This window comes from Mustela putorius, unplaced genomic scaffold (genome assembly GCF_011764305.1).
Source record: "Mustela putorius furo isolate JIRA1106 unplaced genomic scaffold, ASM1176430v1.1 tig00003834_pilon_pilon_pilon, whole genome shotgun sequence".
NCBI classification, from domain to species: domain Eukaryota; kingdom Metazoa; phylum Chordata; class Mammalia; order Carnivora; family Mustelidae; genus Mustela; species Mustela putorius.
The window spans coordinates 25,163,210-25,181,965 of record NW_025421987.1 but is presented as its reverse complement, the minus strand read 5'-3'; the positions used below and the strand labels follow the sequence as shown (position 1 = coordinate 25,181,965).

Sequence of the window (18,756 nt, the reverse complement as noted above, 5' to 3'; positions counted from 1 at the left end):
ACATAGTAAAACTCTATTGAAAAAGTTACTATACCATCATAATGAGATATATTTTTACCAATATACCTTACAAGGAAAACAAAGGTTAAACTTTGCCTGATGCTCCCTTGTTAAGATATTCTAGAAGAGCATGTGATAAAATAAGTCCTGATTCATAAACACAATACAGAATGTTTTTTCCCCCATGAATTTTTTGCCAGTCCTAAGTTATTGTGAATGGCAAAAGGTGAAAGATAACATTGGAAAACAGTGAAGAATCACTATACAAACTTGTAAAGATTAAGGCCAGACTCTTAATTTATTACTCAGTAACAATTAATTACAGGGCACAGGTATAATTTTTGCTATCTGCATTGTTACCACTTTTCTCACTAGATGAAAGTGGGCAGAATCATTCAGATGTAGTCCAATTGGAGCCCAGTGTGAAGGGTGGTGTGGATCAAGGCATCACGGTTCTTGAGAGAGGAAAAGTCCTGAACGTTACACAAGCAATCATGAAGAAAGGAACTGATCCAAGCAGAACCTTTCTGTCAGAGTTCAAGGACCATAGGAGTTGTATTTGCCTTGTGAACTTGATTAAAAACAAAGAAGTCCAGTCAGCCAAAACAAAAAAACAAAAATAAAAGCAAAAACACAAAACTCAAACCCCCAAACCAGCATATGACACAATCATACCCATGAACACAGGGACTTTTCAGTCGTCTCTTTAAAAATAAACTCTTCTTGTATTTATGAAGCACTATGAATAGTATCAGCAATACTTTTCCTCTTTCTTTGTTGCTGACACCAATTAACTCTCCAGTCTATGAACAGAGATTGAAATGTCACAGTCACTTTTAGAGTGATACAGACCTCTTCCTTTTTCTGGCAAAATCCTCTGCATGAATGATATTGGAGAGAACCTTAGTGAGGTGACTATCTGATGTCTCTGTACTGCTCCCAAAGTCATAGTTCTTCACGCAAGGGCACAGGCAGTGCACGATGGCCCGGCGGATGTAGCTGTCAAAGATATAGTAAATGAAAGGGTTGATGCAGCTGTTGGCAAATGCCAGAGGCCCACTCACCTCCATGCCCAGCTGGAGAAAAGCTGATGAAAAGTAGACTTCTTGCTGCAGCCCAGAGACAATGGCCAGGAGCTTAAAAGTATTGAAGGGCAGCCAGGAGAAGACAAAGGCTGCCACGACAATAAAGATGATCTTTATGGATTTCCGCAGCTTTCTGTTATGTTTCCCCGCCTGTTGGTAATGCGCACACAGCTTCCTTGTTATGCAACAATAGCAGGTGACAATGCTTACCAAAGGGACGAAGAAGGTAAAAATTAAGGCCACCAGGGCCCAAGTCAGTTTCGTGGATGTAGCCCTCTTCTCTGCACAGTATGGCTTACCATCAATCAGGGTGAGTTCCCTGGACAGAAGAGTAGGCAAACCCAACAGGCAGGAGATAAACCAGACGCTGGCACAGACTCCATAGGCACAGTCTCTCCTTCTGAATTTCCTGGATATGGCTGGGCACACGATGGCCAGGTAGCGGTCAACACTCATGCAGGTGAGCAAGAAGACACTGCAGTGCATGTTGACTGAGATCATGTAGGAGCTGCCTTTGCACAGGAAGGAGCCTGTCCTCCACAGTCCTAAAGAAGCTTCTTTATCCACCCAGAGAGGCAATGTGACAAGAAAAATGAAGTCAGACACGGCCAGGTTGATGATGAAGATGTCAATCAGTCTTCGGCTGCCCCGTTTGAAATGCAAGGCGCTCATGAGGATGAGGTTCCCCAATGCTCCAGTCAGGAACACAGCTGTGTAAAAGACTGGAAGGAAGATCGATGTATAAGGAACATGGGAGTGGGTGTCCTCAAGATCAGGATTTTTGCTGGTAGCGTAGAAATAATCCAAATAAACTGAGGTTGCTTCTGGGTCCATTGCTAAAGATCGGCTGCCAAATCTGGTATTTCTTCATCTAGGAAGTTTTTGTATACATTTTCAAAATCACAGGTGGCTTCTTTTATCTACTGGCTGCCTCTTCCCCACCACCCGCACCACCCCACCCCTTAAAAGATCTTGGGACAAGCATAAAAACAGAGATGAAAAAAATGCAGTTTCTACCAATCCTCAGAAAGGGCCTACAAGGAACACCACCCTGATTGGTGTTTGGTGGTTGTGGTTGTGGTTTTCTTTATTTGCATTTGCCCTGGAGACTGGGGTGCTTTTTGACTTTTGTCTTGAAGATATTGTTTTTTTTCTCTAAATCCAGATATTAAAAAAACACATTAGCTGTTTTTCCCCTACCTACTTTAAACATATCCTTTGCTTTTCTGACACTGACAATCTTTTTGATCTAACTGTTACACATACAAGATACTTTCTTTTAGATTTTTGATGGTGACAAAGATCCTCCTTTTAATTACGTCGAAGCGAGGAAAATAGTCTTTCACTGCAGAAAGAGTGAATTAATAATTCCCTTAATCATATACATCCACATCTGCAGCAAACATAATGATTCCAATTAGGGTATGGGATTCTTTACACTTATTTGGCTCTTTTGGATCATGCATAATTAATACTGTTTGTTCAGTAAGTTTAAAAAGTCCTCCAGAAACTGGGAATATGTCTTGTGCTGTTGTTGTTATAACATGTAAAAATTTTAACACAGTACCTTACACATCATAGGTGCTTTGGAAATGCTAGTTTATTTGAATTAATTAGGAAAACTCTGGGTTTCATGGTCCAGTATAACTAGCAAGTATGTATTCCTTTGGTTCAACTGTAGGCATTTTTGTTAGTTATGTAGCTGACAGGCACAGGTTTAAAAATTGCAATTTTTACACTCTTATCTGCTATTGTAATTTAACCAATGAAGTTCCTTTTATTAGATTTAAAATCCTTGACTAGGAGACTTGCTCTCTACTAATCTTCAAATAGTTACCCTTCAGCAGACTCTAGGTCCCCTCTGATCTTCTCTTCTTCACACCTTGTAGCAGTGATTTTTTAGCTCTTGAACTATGACTTTTTTAAAAAAAAGCTCACACATCAGTGAGCTTCACATTGGGGATTACTGACCTAGCGAGAGACAGACCTCTAGTAAGTGACATTATAAAAGAGTTGCTGGTACAGGGATGATAAAAGAAAGATTTGGGGTTCCTTCAAAACACTTGAGAAACAGGCTAACATCAGAAGGATCCTATCCTATTTTTCTTTCATGTATTCCTTTTTCTACATGGAAAACTATGGTGAAATATAAATTCTGAAACTGACTCCATTCACTTACAATTTTTACTGGCCAACGTAGCTCAAGGCTCTTTCCTTTTCTCTTTCCCTCCACCTCATTTTATTGCCAAATTTCCAGTTTCAGGTTGATATTACTATTGCATAGAAAAATGTATGCCAGTGGCTAAAAACACCATTGATAAGCATGTAAGTCCTTTCTACTGAATTTTTATTTATCCCATAATTAATATATTGAAAAGAGTGATTTTGCTCTTTTTCCTGATGTGTTCTAATGTTACCCCAGTCTCAGATGTGTGAGTGTGTGTAGGGCAGGGAAGGATGAGGGCTCCCCTGATCTGGGGGCCGTCCCAGAAAGTCACTTGGAATTTGATTTATGACTTGGCTCTGCCTCCTTTTGTGTCCCTGCCAGCTCTGTGTTGTTCAGGGGGGCGTATCCTTCTCTAAGTATAGGCTGCAGATGAGAGAAACTAATTAATGCTTTGACATTTCTGGGATAGAAATCTTTCCCACTGAGTAAGTCTTACATATTTAATAGAATAAATTCATTTTGTCAAATAGTTTGAAGTAGGACAATATTTACTTGACAAGGATTGATGGGGTAAACATAGAATATTGAAACACTACATCTATATATGTCTCTCTGTATCTATATCTATTTTTCTCATGTCTCCAGAATTCCGCAAAAATGTGTTATAAAATGGAAAAAAGTTTACGCTCATACTCTGGAGGAAAACGTCTGGCCTATATTTATTCTGTCAGCCTTAAATTTTCTTTCAGCATTCAAAAGTTGTTGGTTTGGTGTAAACTATCTCAAATAAATCTGACTTCTTCACTAACTTTGAAGCAGCTGTAGACCAAATGTTTTGCTTTATCATAAATACAGTTACTTTGGAATATGATAGTTAATGGTAGAATGTTGCAATGCGAGAGTATCTACCATGTATCAAAACTATCCTGGGACCCAAGTCGGAAAACAGATTAAGTGTTTTAGGCAAAAACGGAACAAATAGCATAGTCCTGGGCTTTTAATAACTCCGAGTGCAAAGCTATTATAAGACAGAACCCACAATAAAAGCCAACTAGATAAAGTAGGGGAAGTCATCGTTCTAAATAAGCTTAGTGCAACGGTCATTTTAGAATTTAGAATTTTTGTTTTTTGAAATAAACATGAGGATACTAACAACAAATAACCAAGTAGACAAGACCAAAACTCAGAAACAACACTGGATATTATAAGCCTATGAAAAGGCAGCAAGAACAAGGTGATGATTAAAAAAAAAAAAAAGATTTAAAAAAAAAGAGTAAGATGTAAATATTAATAACTGAATGACAACACACATGCTCACTTTTAATAATTGTTTTTCCAGAAAAAAATGTGTAACCTTCCTTATTTTACATACAAGTACATAGATATACTTTATATTCAACTTTACATATTATGTTTTCCATTCCTGGCAGGAATAATTGCTTCCACCTTTGTGTTCTTTAAGAACTTTTACAATACTGCTTATTAAGTTCTTATTACCTCATTTTCACATGGTTAATTGTTTTGATGTCTGACCTCCTAAGCTGATCATGAGCCCCTTGAAGGGAGAGACCATCCATTATCTCTGCATTGTTTCTAGCATAAGAATAACCAACTGAAGTGTTTTTTGGATTCTCAAAGCCACTGTTTTGAACTAGTGGATGCTAGGCCACATTTCCCCCATTAGAATCACCAGGGGTGACTCCCAAATTGCAGCTTTCTGAACCCTGTCTCAGATCTACTGAGTCAGAATCATTTGGCGTGGACTCCAACACATTATATTTAATAAGCCTCCAAGGTGATTCTTACAATAAAGTTTAGAATCAGTGCTCTAATTTATATATCTTAACCAACTTTATATGTTATGCTTCATTATTATTTTGGCTTTTCTTCAAATAACCTCTAAATTTGAACTTCTAGTGGGAGGGATGGGGTAATCGGGTGATGGGCATTAAGGGGGGTACATGATGGGATGAGCACTGGGTGTTATATGTGACTGATGAGTTATTGAACTCTATATATGACATGAATGATGTATTATATAGTGGCTAATTGAATATAAATAAAAAATGAACTTTTTAAAAAAGATTTTATTTATTTATTTGACACAAAGAGAGAGACATCACAAGTAGACAGAGAGGCAGGCAGAAGGGGGGGGGAAGCAGGCTTCTTGCTGAGCAGAGAGCCCAATGCGGGGCTCGATCCCAGGACCCCGAGATCATGACCCAAGCCGAAGGCAGAGGCTTAACCCTCTGAGCCACCCAGGTGCCCCTAAACATGAACTTCTTAGCAGTTTTCCAGTCTGGTTCTCACAAAATTTTCAGAATTAACTTAGACTTCTGGGCCCTCCCTGTTTTGCATTTCAATTCCTGAGATACATGCAGAATTGGGTTAAGTGTTGAAGATGGGGAAAGAGCAAGGTGTTGTTCACTGAGATACCTGCTCAAGGGAATATATTATCTGTCACACAGCCTTTAGTGGTTACTTGCAGACTGTGCTTCACAAGTCAGCTAAAGGTTTTGTGTGAGTACAGCCAACCATAACTGGCATTATTGCATATTACTTCTGCTTTTCCCCACATATTAGGTAGGGATTAATCAGATTATAGAGCAAAGAGAATAGCAGAAAGAAATCTCTATGCATACGTTCTACTGATTTGTTCCTGAATAAGTGACAAAGATTATGAAGCAAAGTATTTGTTTTTCCTTGATCTTATTGGTCAGAGTGATCATACATTCGTTTGAAACATTCTCTTGTCCGTTTCTTACTTGAGTATCATAAAGGGTATAAGCATTTAAACAGACCAGTTTAAGAGATCTGTTTATCTTCTAAGAGTCTGATTTTTTTATTTGGACAGTCTCTTAGTGAGTGTTGTGTAATATAAAGTAATATATCATGCCAGACTAAATGGCATGTATTTGCTGTTACCAGGGTCTTCCCCCACTTCACTTATTAGATTATTTCCTTTGGTCCCCTACACTGACATAAACAAAAGTGCTGTTCCTATTTTAGGCACATACACTTTAGGCTTCTTTGTAACAGTTGACTTAATCTGGATTTAGGTTGTGCATCACAAAAAGTGTGCTTATTTACATTGGTGTTCCCCGTAGCCAGCACAATGTCTGGCATATGACAGACTGCCAATTAATATTTGTAGATCTGGATTGAATTATGCTTGAATCTTGAGTTATTTCCAATGGTTTCTTTTCACAAATTCCATGATTCGTGTTTATCATTGGAACAGCAAAGGCCGGGTTGCTGTATCTTTTCTAGTCAGAAGCATAGAGACTTCCTTGTTTTCCTTATCCATCTGCATTTCCCACTCTCTCTGTCTTTTCGTACATTGTCTAGACTGGAAGTATAGAATACGTGAATCTTCTAGTGAAACTTAAACATGTGGCTCTATGACAACCCCATTTTGGAGTTACGTGATTCTTCTTCTGGAATTATGAATCAGAAAATTTTAGAGTTGCAAGTGATATTACTGATCATCCAGTATATCCATTTAATGAATGAGAACACTGGGACTCAGAAAGAGTCACTTGCTAAAGACTCACGTTGATGATATTAAAATAGAGGATGATTTAAACTTCTCACGTACATTTGGTTCATTCACTGTCCTTCAGAAGCATGAACATCTAAACAACTATAGTTCACTACTCTGTGCAGAATTTGACAGGAATTGCTAAAAGGAAAGCCATTCTAGATGCACTTTTCTATCTGCCTTTTCTTTAATTTCGCCATTGTCCTAAAGTGAATCGGCACAAGGAAATTCAAAGATTGAGACATTTCCTGAGGAAGGCTGTTGATTGGAACCCACAGCTTGCATATATTTCTATTTTTCTTTTTGCATTCCAAAGTTTATAAGGAAACAACCAGGATAAAATTGTAGGAGAAAGACATAATGTAGATATATCTTTCTTAAGATAATTTTCAGTTTCTAAAAAAGGTGTGATTAAAAATAATATTTAAGTATATAAGGGAATTTGTTATTGAAGGGAATTCTCACACAAGGAGTCATCACATAAACACGTAACACAAGTTACAATACCTGCATATCTAGATTTTCAGTTATTGGACTTAACACCTTCCTGGTGAAACTAGAACCATAATTAACAAATTAAGCCAGAGATCTAGTTCAAGTTTATTTTTAAATCTAAATTTCATAATCTGTACTTGGTTGCACTAAATCATCCTTAACACTTGTGAAAATGTGTCAGGCCAGCTACTGTTTCCCGAGGAGCAGAGTAAGGAAAGGAAGCAGAATTTAACTCCATTAATTTTGTTTTAAAGATTTTATTTATTTTTTTGACAGAGACAGATCACAAGTAGGCAGAGAGGCAGGCAGAGAGAGAGGGGGAAGCAGGCGCCCTACCAAACAGAGTGCCCAATGTGGGGCTCGATCCCAGGACCCTGAGATCATGACCTGAGCCGAAGGCAGAGGCTTTAACCCATTGAGCCACCCAGGTGCCCCTAAACCCATTAATTTTTAAGGATTTTGCTCACACAACAAGCAAGCACCCAAAATAGAAAACATGCAAAATGCAGAGATAAATGAGAAGTGCTACTGGTGTCATGAGGCAGTTCACGCCCTCTGTGCTGAGTGGGCAAGACTGTCACAACCTCAAACACACAGACACGGCCAAGTCCACGCTAAATTGTAAGTGAACTATGTCTTGTGTGTTTTCTATGCATTATGCAGACTTGATGCATGCCAAGTGGCATCCTCCTTTACAGGTTTCCCGAGAAACACCGACCTCCTGAATCAAGAAGATGTAAGTATCCTCTGAACCCAGCCTGGGAATCTGGTTGTTGCAAGTCTTTCCTGGTCAACTGCAGTTAGTCCAGAGGTTCGATAACCTGCCGAAGAGAGCAGGACACCTACCTCTATAAATGGCTTACTTCCAGCTTCTAGGGGAATCAGAGGCTTTTAGATGCTGTTTATAGTGACCCTAGCCAAACATTATCGATATTCAACAGATATTTGCAAATACTAAAGTGTAATGATTATTTAATATATGCCACAGGCCTGGGCTGGACATTTTATATGCATTTTTTTCATTTACTCCTCACTGTGGTCAATTGGAATAGGGAATATTTTCAACATTCATATTTTGGAGAAAAGAAATCGACATTTAAGAGATTAACTAAGTTGTCCAATGTAACAAAACTAGTCAGTGCACCCTATTTAAGCTTGATAAGTCAGTTATTCACTCTGTCCTCAGCTTCCTTGACTATGAATTAAGATGTCCTTGTCTTCTTCCTCTTTCAGACTTCCCTTTTACCTGGGTTTATTTACCATGTGACTTCATCACAGAGGTAGTTCTGGAGGTAGGGGATTTCTAAAGAAGGCCAATGGATAAAGATTATTTCCTGCTGCAGGAGTGAATTTAGGAGTCAAACTGCACATTAATAATGTGTAATTATTATATATTATAATATGTAACTATTGTATTAGTAAATTTAATAATTTGCCTGTTATTTCCACCAATTTCTCTAGTTGGTGCTTGGCAAAGTTCTCCTTTGATCAGGTATTCTACATGAAAATCCAGGCATATATGAATATGTATTTGGCTATTACTTTATTTTATTTATGCACCGGATATGAATATCTGTTTGCCAACTGAGGCAAAAGACATAGAACTACAGAAAAACAGATACCATGCCTTCAAACTGTCAGAGTGGTAAAAACTTAATATCAACTTTGAGCTAAATTCCAAGACATTTGGGGATGGCATAGAATTTGAGAGCTTTTCTAGCCATTGAGCTAGTGGTCTCTGTAGGTCTCTGTTGAGAAACCTATCATTTACTGGTCCTAGGCTATGTTCATGCATCCACACGTGTGCAAAGATGTCTCTGTTTTCTATCAATGAATTTCTGTGTGATACTTGAAGGCTTAGAGTCATTCTGTTACTGCTGTGAACACATGGCCATCTGTGGATTCTGAGGCTGTCAGTGACCTCATTTGCTCAAGGCCATGTTCCCCAAATTCAGTCTTCCATACTACATAAACGATTTTTTAAATTCATGCTTTTTGACATGTCTTGTAGCCTCAGTATTATTATAATTTAATAGGTTAACTAACTGAAATTGATTTTAAAATGAAACTTTAAGCACAATAAATAGAAAATTAGTATCACTTGCCAAAAAAAAAAAAAAGCCACTAACAAAAATTATATGAAACCCAAACACTGTCATTACATTCTACATGGATACCGTCCAGTCACATCCTTCTTAGTCTAAACTTAAGCAATATAAAACCAGAAAGACTATCTGCTTCAATGGAAGTGAGGTTCTGAGAGGAAATAAATAGGTTGATATCTCAAAAGTATACTCACATTGTTGTTGACGTGTTTAGAGGTAGGGTGTGTGACAGGAAAGCACAGGACTGGAAAACCTGTTATATAAGTCACAATCAATGACTAGCCGGGACCAGAAACAGGTCGTCTTACTTTAAGGACCTTTGCTCCTTCCTTCATAGTACATAGGATTCCATCAGCCCACAAATCCCTTTGGCGCAGCACCTCCTTTCGCTCCGGAGTCGAACTACACCCCCCACAATGCACTGCGCGCGGCGCCAGAAATGCGGTCCGCCGCCTCCCGCAGCTTTCCTTCTGTCCCTCCTACAACTCCCACAAGCCCCCACGGCCCCGGGCCTAGGCCCGGCCTCGGGTGGAGGCGGAGGCGGAGGCGCGGGAGTTATGGAGGGGGCGGGATCTGCAGGGAAGTGCGTCAGAGAAGGCGCGGGGAGAGTAGGGTGCTGTGGTCTGAGCTTGAGGGTGAAGCTGGCGGAGCAGGAGGATGGGCGGTGAGTGAGCGGGGTCGGCGTCGCTGGGCGGGGGTCGCGTAGCCGTTAGACGTTTCCAGCAGTTTGAAGAGGGGCTCCTCCTGGGGAGGCGCCGGGGCCAGGGCCGGCAGGTTCTGAGCCGCCTCGCTGCGGCGGGGTTTTCCCTTCGGCTGAGTGGTCTGGAGAGGGGCCTGGTTGGGTACCTGGGGCCCCTGGCCCGGGCGGCGCAGGACTGCAGGGCCCTTGCCCCAGCTGGCCTCGAACTACCCCGGCCCGGTGGTGCGCCCTGCGAGGTGACAGCGCCAGTTGTCCGGCCTGGCAAACAGCCACTCAGGGTGCCGGGACCTTTAAAGGTCATTTGAGAGCACCAGGTTGAGAGAGGATTAGAAAAACAAGAATACAAAACCAACTTCTGGAGTTATTGTTAATCCCTGTAATTGCCCTATCTCTTCTGTGTCACACTTCCTGTCTTCCAAACTCAGCAACCCCAGTTTGCGAGCCTGTTTTCGTGCGCCTTTGTAAGGTGTTTGGTGCGGTCACGGTGTATACTTGCAGTATTTGACTCAGCTTGATCCACCTTGAGTCATTTTACTGCGGCCATTTACTACGGCCGTTGAGCCCTGTCCACGCCTTGGGAGTGTTCCTATTTTGCCAAATTCAGTTTTCTTTCTGGCCGAGGAGAAATCATTTAGTTTGCAGATAAGAAGATTCAAAAGTGTAAGGAATGGGGAGAGTAGATAGGAGTGGAGAATTTGGCGGCGTAGGGGAGTTTTCCTTAGCTTCGATGGATCCTAGGAGCAGATTGCTATCTAGCATTATTATATGTTACTGTTCTCTTTGCTCTTCTGCTCACCCGAACAACCCTTCTGTCTGGGTTAACAAACATAACTCTGCCTTCCAAATAGCTGCTGACTCTTAACCTTGTTTTTAGAAGGTTTTCCTCCTCAGTGGAATCTGGGAGGAGCCAGTTTTCTCTGCTTGCTTTTCCTGTGCCCTTTCACACTCAAACCCAGAACACTTAATGCTCTGAAGCAATAAAAATTCAGTCTGTAATTATAAATATATGTATGGTACACGGCTGACTCTGAGCATGTCTATTGTTTGTATCTGTAATGTGTATGTCCATTTCAGTGTTGTCTGTTTTAGTGTGCAGGTGATAGACTAGAGAACAAGACCTCTGTCTCCGTAGCATCCTGGGTATGTGAGCATTCAATAAGTACTTTCATGATAATGAGTTTTATTTTGAATTTAATTAAGAACATGCTTGCCTTTATTTATTTTTATTCTTTAATGATTATACATTACATTAAGGGTAACGGGGTGGGGAATAGGATAAAGGGTGATTTTGAGATAATTCCTTTCAAAATATTTCCTGTATGTCCTTGAAGTCTAACTTTCTTCTTTCTCCAACTTTTAAACAGAGCAGTCTGAATGCCAGAATGGATAACCGTTTTGCTACAGCATTTGTAATTGCTTGTGTGCTTAGCCTCATTTCCACCATCTACATGGCAGCCTCAATTGGCACAGACTTCTGGTATGAATATCGAAGTCCAGTTCAAGAAAATTCCAGTGATTTGAACAAAAGCATCTGGGCCGACTTCGCTAGTGATGAGGCAGATGAAAAGACTTATAATGATGCACTTTTCCGATTTAATGGCACAATGGGATTGTGGAGGCGGTGTATTACTATACCTCAAAACACATACTGGTATAGCCCACCAGAAAGGACAGGTATTTCTCTTATTTTAACTTTTGTCTACTTTACCTACTCAATAATAAAGTGATGTGATGATAACCCAATTATGTATAAGCAGGTTTGTGGGTTTTTTTCTCTCTGAAGAAATAAATCTGTGTGTCTCTTCTCTCTCTACCACTTTCTTTGCCCAACTTCTATGAATTACTGTGATACTCAGTACCGGTTGGATAAGTAACTGTCCTTATCTTGAGAAATCCATTTTGAATCTTTGTACTTACTCAGTAAAATTCTTTTTATAAATCTCACATATGTCATGAGGAAATAATTGGGAAAGCACATTGGAAGACTTTAAATATTTGGTAACTGGTAAAAGAGTTAGTATCCAAAACAAATTAACACATATGACTTGATAGTCTTTTCCTGTGTTAGCTGTGTTTTGGTAGTTATTATCATTTGCCCTGTAAATCTTAGAGGATATAATTTGACCAACTCTGCATTCAAATCTGTGCGTATTTGAGTCTGTTTTATAACAATCTTGACAAGAGTTTGTAGGTTAAAAATATGCATTACGGAAATAAAAAAAAAATATAAGAAATTGTCTGATTTATTTAGCAAGCATTCTTAACATTAAAAAGTTTTAATTTCCAGATATTAAAATGGAAACTTTAGAGCTCTAAGGAACAACTTAGAATTTGTTTCTATTTATGACTACTTCTGTTGACCACTTAGTGGGAAGCACTGTATTCAGATCACAGCACAACAATTATTATACATCAAAAGGACAATTGTTATGATAATATAATGGAAAAAAGAAAGTAGGTGGGGGAGTGAGGTTGGGGGGGACTGGTTGAAATTAACTGTAAAGTTTTCATTTCTACTTATGAGCATAGGAGCACTTGATGTTTGAATCTTACCAATCATTTATTAAATGCCTCCATATTCCATATATTACATTAGGGAAGAATATAAATATCTTTGGTCCTAGGGAGCTAACATTCTAATAAGGGGTGTAGGCAGTAAGCTGAAGAAATAAGTATAATGATAGAAACAATAGTTAATTATATAGTATGTTAGAAGATGTTGCATTGTATGAGAAAATGCAACAAAATAAAGGGATATGGAATGTGTAGGGAAGGGGATATTGATAGGCATAAGTTACGATGTTCAATAGTATAGGCAGGATAGGCTTCAACAAGATGTCACTTGAGTAAAGACTATGTAGGTGAAGGAGTTAGCTATATGGAAAACTTCAGGGAGAATCTTAAAAAAGTTGGAAGAAACAACTGCAAGGGCCTCATGATGGGAACATTCCTGAAATAGTCAAAGACCAGCAAGGAAGCCACTGGGCTGGAATGGAGGTGGGGGAGAGGGAGAGTTGAGAATGCTGTCAGAAATTACTCTGGGAGTAGGGCAAACTTTGCAGGATTCTGTAGGCATGATGAAGGCTTTCGGTTTTTGCTCTCAGTGTGGTGGAGTATTGAGTTTTGAGCAGGAGAAATGATCTGGTCACCTAGACAGATGTATTGAAAACAGGCAGTAAACAAAAGTGGAAGCCAGGAAGCTATTGCACTAATTCTCAGGAGAGATGACTGTGACTTAGACCATGGTGGTAGCACTAAGCAGTGGTTGGATTTTAGATGGGTTTTGAAGGTAGATCCACTAGAATTTCCTGGTGGGATGCATGTAGGCAACAATGACTAAAGTTTCTGGTCTGAGGAACTAGAAGGATGGAATTATCATTACCTGAGATGGGAAGATATCTGGGGGGGGTAGATTTGGCAGAGACAGTCAAAGTTCCTATTTATTTAAGTCTTTGTCTTCTCCTTCTTCCCTAGTCTTCTTGCATATCTGTTCTTATTCATTTTACTGCTCCAACTTTTTTTTTTTCTTCCCTTCCTGTGTCCGTGTCTTAAGCCTGCTGCTGAGAACCAATGGCATTCATTGGGCATCCATGAATCCTGTGTGTCACTCAAGGCCAAAGAGGTTGCTGTCCTCTGGGAACATCCTTTTATTTCACTTTTTATTTCAGAGAATAATTACTGAAAGGGATTTTTGTTAAATGTTTATAATTAAAACAACAAGCAGTCATTGTTATTCATGTTGCAGAGTCATTTGATGTCACAAAATGCATGAGTTTCACACTAAATGAGCAGTTCATGGAGAAATTTGTTGATCCTGGAAACCACAATAGTGGGATTGATCTACTTCGGACCTGTGAGTACACTGATCTCAGCAGTACAGTTGGGGGAAGAAGGAAATAAATTTTCCATTCATTGATCTCCATTATTGGAACAAGATGTGTCCGTCCATTGCATCAGTTTGGAATAAGATCTCTAGTGATATCCCAGTGAACTCTGTTCTGTTGATAACATATTTTAAAGTTAGATACATACTTACCAAATTGGAAGTATGAATACATTGGATAACAGAATCTAGACCTCCGCAAAAGATGTTATTAGTTGGTCCTTTTAAAGAGTAAATAGGGCTAAATAATAAATTCCTGTATTTGAGATAAGCATTTCAGTTACTTGGGTTCAGATAGGGATATGTGAAAAAGTTGACTACAAGCTCTATATGAGTCAAGGGTCAGGACTACCAAAAATGTTAATCCAGTCTTAGGCTGTAGTAACAGAAATATAGATATCAAAAACAAATGAAAGTATTTATTGGGAGCATTCTGTTCTTTGACAGACTACCTAGAAAATACGGCCTTCATATTTGGACCTGATATTCAGGCTGTAGAGACTTCCTGGAGCTTGTGCATAGAATGACCATGTCATGAGGGGAAGCATTGAATAAATATGGCAAGTAGACTTGACCCTGGAATAATGTAGGGGTTAGAGCACTGATCCCTTCAAATAGTCGAAAATCCATACATAACTTTTGACTTCTCCAGAACATAACTACTAACAGCCTCCAGTTGATCAGAAGTCTTACCAATAACATAGAATGGTCAACTGAGACATATTTTGTAATATATATATATTATATGCTATATTATTACATAAAGTAAGCTAGAGAAAAGAGAATGTTACCAAGAAAGTCATAAGGAAGAGAAAATACATTTACAGTCCTGTTCTATTAAAAATTTGCATGTATGTCAGCCTGTATAGTTAAACTGTGTTATTCAAGGTATTCAGTTTTGTATTGCAGATATATAAGAAGAAGTTTATTATTAAATGTGTTTGAAGGGAAGTTGGAGAAAAGACTTTTATGTAGTTCCAAAAAGTAAAATGAGCCCTAGAAGGTCAAATTTGGTTTAGAGTTGATATTAAGATATTACTAATAATTAAAATAGTGTAAAAATGGAAGTCATGTCAAGTCCATCAGCTTTCCTCTCCTGTTGAGGGAAATTATGATAATTAAAGCTGCCATTTATTGAATGCTGAGATCCTCTGCTCTGTGCTTTATGTATATTATTTCAACAGGTCTTTTATAACCACCATTCATTTACTTCTTAATCCTGCCATGAGATCCTAGAAGGATGTAGATTCATTTATATGTGGAACCAGAAGGTTTTGCTTCAAATGCTGGCTCTACTGATTACTATGTTACCCTGTACAAGTTATTTATACCTCTTGCTTCTGTTCCCTCATTTATAAAATGGAGATCATAATAGTACATCCTTCATAGGGATTTTGGGAGGATTAATACACAAAGCATCAGTGCCTGATACAGTGAGCCCTCAGTAACTGCTAACTTGTTAGTGTCCGTTTGCTTTTATCAGGTAGCATCTTTTTGAACAAAGTGCTTTAAAGAAGAATCCCCAATATTAAAGTATTCCTTCTCACTTTTTAAAAAAAGATTTTAAAATTTATTTTAGAGAGATTGGGAAGGAGAGAGCATGAGTTGGGGGAGGGGCAGAGGGAGAAAGAATCTTAGGTAGACTCTCCACTGAGCTTTGAGCCCAAGACTGGGCTCTTTCTCAGGACCCTGAGATCACCACCTGCTCAGAGACCAAGAGTGGTATGCTCAACCAATAGTGCCATCCAGGGGTCCCTCCTTTCTCACTTTTTGAGAAAAGGTCTAATAAGTACATGAAAGAAATTGCCATTGTGAAAAACTGTCTGAAATTGTGGTAACATATCTTTTTTTCTCTTTTTCAAAATCAGATCTTTGGCGTTGCCAGTTCCTTTTACCGTTTGTTAGTCTAGGTTTGATGTGCTTTGGGGCTGTGATTGGACTTTGTGCTTGCATTTGCCGGAGTTTGTACCCCACCATTGCCACAGGCATTCTCCATCTCCTTGCCGGTGAGTCTTGTCATTATACGTACCTTTTATCTTCTTCCTGTTTCTATAGAGACAGAGTCATAATTCTTAAACATTCACGTATTGTTGCCCTGTCATGTTGCCTGAAAAGCTCTTACGAGGCTCTTACCTAGTTATGTTTTGTTTTCCTCCAAGGTCTCTGTACGCTGGGCTCAGTGAGTTGTTATGTTGCTGGAATTAAGCTACTCCACCAGAAGCTAGAGCTACCTGAGAAGGTGTCTGGTGAATTTGGATGGTCCTTCTGCCTGGCTTGCGTCTCAGCTCCCTTACAGTTCATGGCTTCTGCTCTCTTCATCTGGGCTGCTCATACCAACCGGAAAGAGTACACCTTAATGAAGGCATATCGTGTGGCATGAGTGGGAAGCTGCCTGCTTTGCAATTGCCATTTTATTTTTCAATATTAATATTCTCCTTGTCTCCCCCCCCATTGTTTTTAATTTATTTTTTTTCTTTGTGGATATACCATTTTATCCTGAAAATCCATTCTATTTATTCACACAGACAGTTGTTTCTTAATACCACTAAAATTTATATGGATTATTCTGAATGAGTCCATCTTTTAAACAAACTAATCTAGGTTCAGAGTCCAGACAGCAAGAAATGGGTAGACACTTGCCACACATTTGTGAAAGAAAACTGATAGTGGGAAATTGACTCAAACACATCTACTGAAGTCTTTTAGATTTCTCAGTAAATATCTGTTGAACTGGAAACTCTTCAGTGTCTCTGAGAAAACTCTCATCGTTGTCAGAACTTAGGGTCACTTTGCCATTGTAGATAGCCTGTCAGCCAGAGCATTAATGCTATTTTCAAAGATTTTAAGCTATATAAAATGAGATTATCTAAGATCCTTATCCCCAAATACGGGCATACAGCTTTATTCAAGGTGAAGTACGGCAGCTGTTTAACTAAACTGTGTCTGTCTGCAAGAAAGGAAGTGAAAAATACAGTGTTTACTGGAAATTTTAATTTCATAACTACAAGAATTCCAATTCAGCCAGACAAGAGGATTAACTTTATTTTACTTTACCTTTTTTTGTATTTTTTTTTTTTTTTTTAAGCTTCCTTAATGTCAGTAGGATTTTCAGTACAACCAAACCATTTTGGATTTTTGCTCCTTGCCTCCTCACACATCAGGCTTATTAAGAGTGCTTTCTTTCTAACATGACTTTGGGGTCACGGAGTAATATTTTCCAACTCCTTTCTATTTATTCCAGCTCAGTACCATGAAGAAGGTTCCACCATAATGACCCTCCAGAGCTAGGAAAACTACCACAAGACCTAAAGCTTTGGCTGGTCATTAACTTCCAACTATGGTCTTTATTTCTTGTGGTGAAATGATGTGCCTTTCCTTGCCTAAATCCCTTCCTGGTGTGTATCAACATTATTTAACATCTCCTAATTCAGTCATTTTTTTATAAATATGTCTATAAACATTGAACTTAAAAAAAATCTTATTTACTTATTCCATTACTGTAGCACTTGACAGATTTTAAAAAATGTAACTTAGTAATTTCTTACAGTATCCTAAATCTGTCTTTTTTAAAAAATAAAAAAATGAGAAGAAACTCAATTGTGTATCATGTCTGAGTTGATTTAAATCTCAATATTTCAGGATAAAGAAGTACAGGATTCTGAATGAGGATCTCTGTTTCTTTGGAAAATGCCTTTTTCTGGTATCTCTGTTTTATCTTCCAAAAAATATGGGAACTCCTTGCCCTCATTAGAAAATCAGAGCTTCTTTATCCATTATGTTTCAGAGTTTTAAAAACATGTTTTTAGAGTAGTTTTATGATCCTATGTGTCCTATTTAATGTGGCTAGATTTTTTAAAAAGTCATATAATGGCTATTAGTGTTTGTGTTCTATAGCACAGAAATAATCAAGTCTGCTTCTGACTTACAGCAGAGCCAGTATTACTCTGCAGCTGATAACTGCCTATGCAGTTGCTGCTTACTCACTTTTCTACCTCTTCCTCACTTCTCACGTTTCGTTGCCTTTCAGCACATTTTGTGGAAGGTAGAAAAGCTAAGTAAACATACAAAGCGTTTGGGCACAGGGTTTTAAAATTTTTGACCAACATGACATTTTTGTATTGGGAGATACTTATTTTGGACAACGTCCCCTCTTGTCACCCCAAGTTGTCTGTGACTGTCAGTCCAACACCAGTCTTTAATATGTACTGTGGAAACTTAAGTTACTATCCGACTTTGAGTTCCATCCAGCCTCACTGGTAGTATCCTGAAGCATGGGAAGCCGGCATCATAAGCCCTGGTGTTACCTATGTGTTGTGGTTGATATTTCAAGCACAGCTGAGGTGGTCTTTTGTGAACACTTTTTTCTTTGGAACATATAGAGCTGTGTTGTTTCATTTGATGTGAAAATTAGTTTTTCAGCTGTCTCTTGTGTCTATTCAGGTGGAACCATATGAAATTGGTGATATTTGACCATTTTGACAAGTATAGTTTTGTTCATCTCTTTTCACCGAATCTTTGAAAGCCACCCCCAAAGTTAAAACTCAATTTTCAGAACATGAGTTTTATGGCAATTTAAGAATCATGTTTTAAAATCTTAATTTCATGATTCCTAATCTCATCAAGTGATGTGAATAAATATCTTTTAATTCTTTTTGGCAAAAGATTCATTTCAAAAATTTTTAGAGATAGCCATAAAGACAGTAAAAGTTGACACAATAAAATGGGAATAATCCTTTCAAAAATTTTTAGAGATAGCCATAAAAACAGTAAAAGTTGACAC

The 18,756-nt window shown here is 38.6% G+C and overlaps 2 protein-coding genes across 4 annotated transcripts; one reads left to right on the top strand and one right to left on the bottom strand.

Moving 5' to 3' along the window:
* Positions 1-273: 273 nt before the first annotated feature.
* Positions 274-9,807, bottom strand: GPR15 (G protein-coupled receptor 15). Of its 2 annotated transcripts, none has more exons than XM_004771905.3 (2): positions 9,588-9,807; positions 274-1,956 (listed from the first exon to the last, which is right to left on the bottom strand). In XM_004771905.3, exon 2 carries the CDS (start codon positions 1,917-1,919, stop codon positions 837-839), a length of 1,083 nt encoding a protein of 360 aa, XP_004771962.1. In that variant the 5' UTR covers positions 1,920-1,956; positions 9,588-9,807; the 3' UTR covers positions 274-836. The 2 variants fall into 2 exon arrangements, with proteins under 2 accessions (XP_004771962.1, XP_004771963.1); XM_004771906.3 differs by having other exon boundaries at positions 274-1,807.
* Positions 9,808-9,893: 86 nt separating this feature from the next.
* On the top strand, positions 9,894-17,573 carry CLDND1 (claudin domain containing 1). Of its 2 annotated transcripts, XM_013045604.2 has the most exons (6): positions 9,955-10,057; positions 11,168-11,233; positions 11,458-11,767; positions 13,839-13,946; positions 15,845-15,982; positions 16,136-17,573. In XM_013045604.2, the coding sequence occupies exons 3-6, from the start codon at positions 11,476-11,478 to the stop codon at positions 16,354-16,356; spliced, it is 759 nt and encodes a 252-aa protein (XP_012901058.1). In that variant the 5' UTR covers positions 9,955-10,057; positions 11,168-11,233; positions 11,458-11,475; the 3' UTR covers positions 16,357-17,573. The 2 variants fall into 2 exon arrangements, with proteins under 2 accessions (XP_004771960.1, XP_012901058.1); XM_004771903.3 differs by lacking the exon at positions 11,168-11,233 and having other exon boundaries at positions 9,894-10,057.
* Positions 17,574-18,756: the final 1,183 nt, after the last annotated feature.